This window comes from Solea solea, chromosome 4 (genome assembly GCF_958295425.1).
Source record: "Solea solea chromosome 4, fSolSol10.1, whole genome shotgun sequence".
Classification (NCBI taxonomy): domain Eukaryota; kingdom Metazoa; phylum Chordata; class Actinopteri; order Pleuronectiformes; family Soleidae; genus Solea; species Solea solea.
The window spans coordinates 23,413,061-23,418,549 of NC_081137.1; the positions used below are offsets into that span (position 1 = coordinate 23,413,061).

At 42.9% G+C, this 5,489-nt stretch overlaps 1 protein-coding gene across 1 annotated transcript; it reads left to right on the top strand.

Moving 5' to 3' along the window:
• The first annotated feature begins 1,719 nt into the window (after positions 1 to 1,719).
• Positions 1,720 to 3,751, top strand: LOC131458476 (ankyrin repeat domain-containing protein SOWAHA-like). Its single transcript, XM_058627603.1, has one exon. The coding sequence runs from the start codon at positions 1,898 to 1,900 to the stop codon at positions 3,329 to 3,331; it is 1,434 nt and encodes a 477-aa protein (XP_058483586.1). The 5' UTR covers positions 1,720 to 1,897; the 3' UTR covers positions 3,332 to 3,751.
• The last annotated feature ends 1,738 nt before the right edge of the window (positions 3,752 to 5,489 follow it).

Genomic DNA, 5,489 nt, shown 5'->3' on the forward strand with positions numbered 1-5,489 from the left:
TTGCCCACGAAATAGCTATAACGTGCGCACGAAATAAGTATAACGTACTATTTCGTGGGCACAATTTATTTTATTTTTTTACTATGTCATGTTGTGTCCGGGGCTCCGTACTAGAGTGCTCATAGCGTTTCCGGGTTGCAGTTAAACGTTTCCACCCGTAAGGTGGGCAACTATCTTGACTCTCTGCTGATGATCTTTGTGCGGGACAGTGAGGTTCCAACATGGCCACATCTCAGGAACTCCCATTCAGTCCAGGAATGTCGTGCTATACTCTGCTGCAAGCCAGGACAGGCGCGAACTATCCGCAGTGTCAAGATGTGATGCTACTTATTTAAACAGCAACTTTTATCTTTTTATTTACTTTAAATGTCAAGCCCCTTATAAAGCCAGTGTTTGTATAGTACTGTGGTCCCCACAAATAGTGATTGAGTGTGGTGGTGATAATGAGAGTAACACAATTAAGATTATTTTTCTGTGTGTGTGTGTGTGTGTGTGTGTGTGTTACAGATAATTTAATTAAAGTTATTAAAAAAAAAGACAGAAAAATACATAAAAGCCAGATAAAGGAAATGTGTTGGTAACAAATCAAATGTAAAGACACAATGTCAACATTATTGTATTTTATCTTTTTCCCTTATAATTATTTATTCTTTAAACCAATATGGTATATAATATACCAAGATGTATTGATATAATGCAGTATATGTGTTTATGACTCCTTTTACCAGCTGCATCAAGGAAGTATGGTGGCCTTCTCGTACCAGGAAGGACGTCACTCTTTTTTGTTTGTTTGTTTGTTTGTGTTCTGCTTCAGAACACAAATGGATTCTCTGGTTGGTTTGTAGAAACATGGCGGTGCAAGATCATGGTTTCCTGGCTTTTTCTAAGGCCAGAAAAACCAAACCTTTTCATTTGTATTATTTTAAAGTGATGATATACTTTTGTAAACATGTGTGGTATATTCAGTTTCTAACCAATATACTCTCCTAAATGTTACACACTTGACTTGACCTTTAGGAGTGAGATGTGAGACTGTGTGAAAAGAAAGAAAGAAAGAAAGAAAGGTTAACAACAAATAAACAGAGGACTCATATCAACTTAATACAGTAGTAGACTGTATAGGCCCACTGGTGGTTCTTGGCGGTATTGCAGGTAGGCCTCAGACTGATTTATTTATTTATTTATTTTAAAGGGTTCATTCAGGGTTGTTATTATTATTCTAAATTAAAATACATACTACATTATAATATCTCAAATACATTATTCAGTACAAATACTTTGTTACTGTACTCACAATTCACATATCTGTACTTTACTTTGTTATTTATATTTCTGGTAACTTGTACTTTTACTCCACTACATTTCGTCTAACTCTCTTTGTTACTCGTTACTACCAAATAAAATCAGAAGAAGAAGAGTTGGTATTATGGTCTGTATTTATATAGAGGAATTGAACCCACAACCTTCCCGTTGAAAGACAACTCGCCATATCACTGACCCATCATGGCTCAACCCTGACTCCTCACTTTTTTAATACTTTCCCTTTTACTTCCAAAACTTAAGTACATTTTATATCAGAAAATTACTTTAGTACAATAAAAGACTTTTACTTCAGTAATATTACCAAAAAAAGTGACTTCAACTTCCACCTAAGTCATTTTCTGGTAACATGTCTGGTAACAAGTCGTTATCTTTTATTCAAATTGACTCCACGTCTGCAGTTTTTTCCCGGAAAAAGCCTCCTTCAGGTGGGGAGGAGGAGTGAAGGGAGCAGCCATGCAGGTGAAGGAGTAACTCAGTGTGACTGAGCTGCGGACACACAACAAAGCAGGAGACGCTGAGGGACGGACGCAGCGTCAACGACACACACGAACTCATTCTAATAACACTTTAAATCATGGCTTTGACGCAGCAGTCCGTCTTGTCCTTGCTCTTATCGGAGGGAGGACGAGTGAAGAAGTCCGACCTGGTGAGTCGCTTTAAAGGCGCAGTTGACTGCGTCGATCCCGCACAGAAAGAGCGCAACAGGGAGCTTTTCAAGACTTTCGTCAACAGCGTCGCCTTCGTCAAAGAGATCGACGGTGTCCGCTATGTTGTGATCAAGAAAGTTTACCATCATTTGCTGAACAATGTCCAGACTGAGGCGGGGAGAAGTGAAAGTGAAGAGGGCTCTAGGTCAGGTGAGCAGCAGCGCCCACCTGCGCCAGGTGTGGATCCTGGAGCTGATCGTGGACTGGAGGACACATCTGCTGCTTCTGAACCTGATCCGGATCAGGCAAATGAGGGCAGTTATGGAAACCCACTGTCTTCTATACAGCAGGCTCTGCAGAGGAGCCAACAGTCAGACTTTAAAGTGAAGAGGATGCTGAATTTTGAGATTCAGACACCAGGTGACCTTTCAACAAGGGTGAAGGTGACTGCATCCAAACCCTATGCCCTGCCTCTGAGGACGCCGCCCAGCGCCACCAGGGTGGAGGTCTGCAAACTGAAGCTGGACCCCACACAGGATCCATCCAGGAACAAGAAGAGACCTCCTTCAGTGGAGGAGAGGACCAGCATCAGCAGCATCAGCAGCATCAGCAGCAGCAGCAGCAGCTCGCCTCAGCTGAGGAGGGCGTTCAAGAGCACCAAGGCGTCGGAGGAGACAAACAGAGACGCCACCATCTTTCCCCTGGAGCAGTCCGAGCACGAGTGGCTGGTGAAGTGTGCTGCCGGTCACTGGAGCCAGGTCTACGGCCTGCTGCTGAGAGACAGTCAGCTGGCCGAGAAGAGGGACTTCATGTCAGGGTTCACCGCCTTGCACTGGGCGGCCAAGTGTGGCAACAGCAACATGCTGATTAAAATCGTGGCTCTGTCCAGGAAAGGAGGCGTAGATATTGATATTAATGCCAAAACCCACGGTGGATACACTCCCCTGCACATAGCCGCGCTGCACGACCAGGAGTTCATCCTGAATCTGCTGGTGACAGAGTACGGCGCTGACGTGAGGCTCAGGGACAACTGTGGGAAGAAGGCATTCCACTATCTGCACAAAGGCATCTCCAGGGCTGTGAGAGTGATGCTGGGTGAACCTCCAGCAGTCCAGCAGGCCCAGGACCGGGTCCCGCAGCAGGAGAAAGAGGAGCTGGACCTCTTCCCAGATCTCTCCAAGGGTTTGCATTCAATCAGCCGCCTCTTCCAGCCTCACACGTCGGCCCACAAGAAGAAGCACAAGCACAGGCTGGGACTTTTCTCCCTGAACGAAGAGGATAGAGAGGACAGGGAGGACAGGGAGGACAGGGAGGACAGCAGCAGCTTCAGAAACAGATTACTGTCTGAGGTTTTCATGTGAAAAGGAACAAATTCAACAGAAATCTGTGCTGATTTTTAAGTCTTCTTCAACAAAGACTGAAAAAATAATGACTTGAATCAGTTGTTTATTGAGATGATTCATTTACCTCTGGATTAGTGGAGTTTATTGTTTGTTTGTTTTATGTCAACATGTCTGAAAACCTTTGGTCTTCCTGCAATGTCACATGCTTATGTTTCTGTAAAGTCTTTCAAAAAAACCTGCACTGTGAGATAAAACCAGCAGGTAGCAGCACAAGAAAGACGTTTGTCCTATTTATTAGGCTTTAACATCGACTTTCTGCAAAGTGAACATCCATGAAATGCTTTATTTTTCCTCTGATGAATCAGTGCTAACAGGAAATACATTTATAACAAAGAACTCTTTCTTTGTTCCCGATTAAAGAGACGGATTAAGACTTGATATTTGTGTTTTCATCGCTGAGTAAGAACTCAACTCGACTCAAAAAGTGTGACATTAGGGGAAAAGCAGCCACTGAAATAACCTGGAAGAAAAAGATGAGCAGCTGTGTGAGGATGATGTCGCTCCCTCACTGCCTCCCCTCTCTGTCCTCGTTCATTTACCTCAACACGATGCAGAGGATAATAATAGTCGTTATAATGTGTTTAATTATATGTCATCTTTGAGGAGGAGACGTCACAAGGGACTGACAACAACGACACAACAATGCAATCAGACAAAGACAAGTCTGAACAAACCATAAACATCAGCGTCACATGATAAAAATAGCAACGTTCAGTAATGGTATGTGTCCTGTGCTCCTCCTCCTCCTCCTGCTCCTCCTCCCTCTGTCTTCAGTCGTCCTCCCTTCTTCCATTTCTTGCTCTGTGACTTTGCCAGCAGCGTATATGTTATATTTCTATTTCTGTAAAGATGTTTCATCTCCAGGCCTCAGGGTTTCATTAAGAAAAACATGTTTCTTCTGCTGCTGTGAGGGCAAAGGTCAAGATACAGTACATCCTGTTCCTTTGAATTAAAGAGGCAGTGACACCATGTTAGGACTGTAGTATAATCATTAAATATACACTCACCGGCCAATTTATTAGGTACAGAAGTCGACTTTTTTGTCAAATTTTATTGATTCTTTTCAATCCCAACTCGGTGTGTTGTTGTGGGAATGAGAGCTGATGATTGAATAACAACTTTATCTCTGGAAATTAGTAAAAAAAACAACTGTGTGTGTGTGTGTGTGTGTGTGTGTGTGTGGGGAGGACAGGCGAGCTGCGATAGAAACATCTGTTACGAAGAAGAGTGGCAATAAATCATGGCGATTCACAGGAAGTGCAGCTTTACAGTCTCTGGCTTTGTCATTGTTTACAGTTGAGGTGTGTGAGTGTGTGTGTGTGTAATAATAAGGTTGGAGGGAGCAAAAGTTCACACTGCAGGTTAGAAAAAAGCCACTAATCTAAACACCTGGCACTGAGCGTCGTGTGCAGCACAGACGCTGTTTATCGTGACCATTTCAACCACGACTGTGTGTCGACACATATTTTATCCTGATGAAAGATGACATTTAAAAGGGTTTACTGGCAACAACTGCACATATAAGTATTTTTTTGACAGTTTACGCTACAGTTTGGGTGTCATTCAGCCTTTGATGTGCACTTTCTGATCAGATTTCTACAAAAGCAGAACCTCACAAACAAAGACAAACGACATCCTGACCCGCATGGGGACAGGGAGGGGCTGAGCAAAGGTCACAAGGTCATATAAACGACATTACCTTAATCCAAACAAGGGAAGACTTCAAATTAGCATCGTCTTAAAACACGTTATATATCTTAATCAGATCATAATGTCCTGTTTGAGTTTCCACAGCAGTTGAAATAAAGCAGCTGTAAGGAGTTTATAGTCAAATACTGTGTCAACAGAAGCACTGACAGAGTCTCATAATGATGTTATTCAGTTTAAGTATTGGAATTAGAAGAATTCACACTCTCTGACGTTAATGTCTCCTCTCAGCGTCTCTCTTTGATCCTGCTGCTGCGGATTATTAAACACAAGTGTGTTTATGTGCCGACAGACAGCAGCAATGAACTCGACAACATACCTAAAACTTGCTCCCTCATTCAGGTTGGATGTGGGAGCTTTAGGGCCGGTTCACTGTGGAACAAAAATAAGAAAAGTATAACACAATAAG

Excerpts from the sequence above, each read along its gene's own strand:
- LOC131458476 (XM_058627603.1), top strand. The coding sequence starts at position 1,898 with ATGGCTTTGACGCAGCAGTCCGTCTTGTCCTTGCTCTTATCGGAGGGA.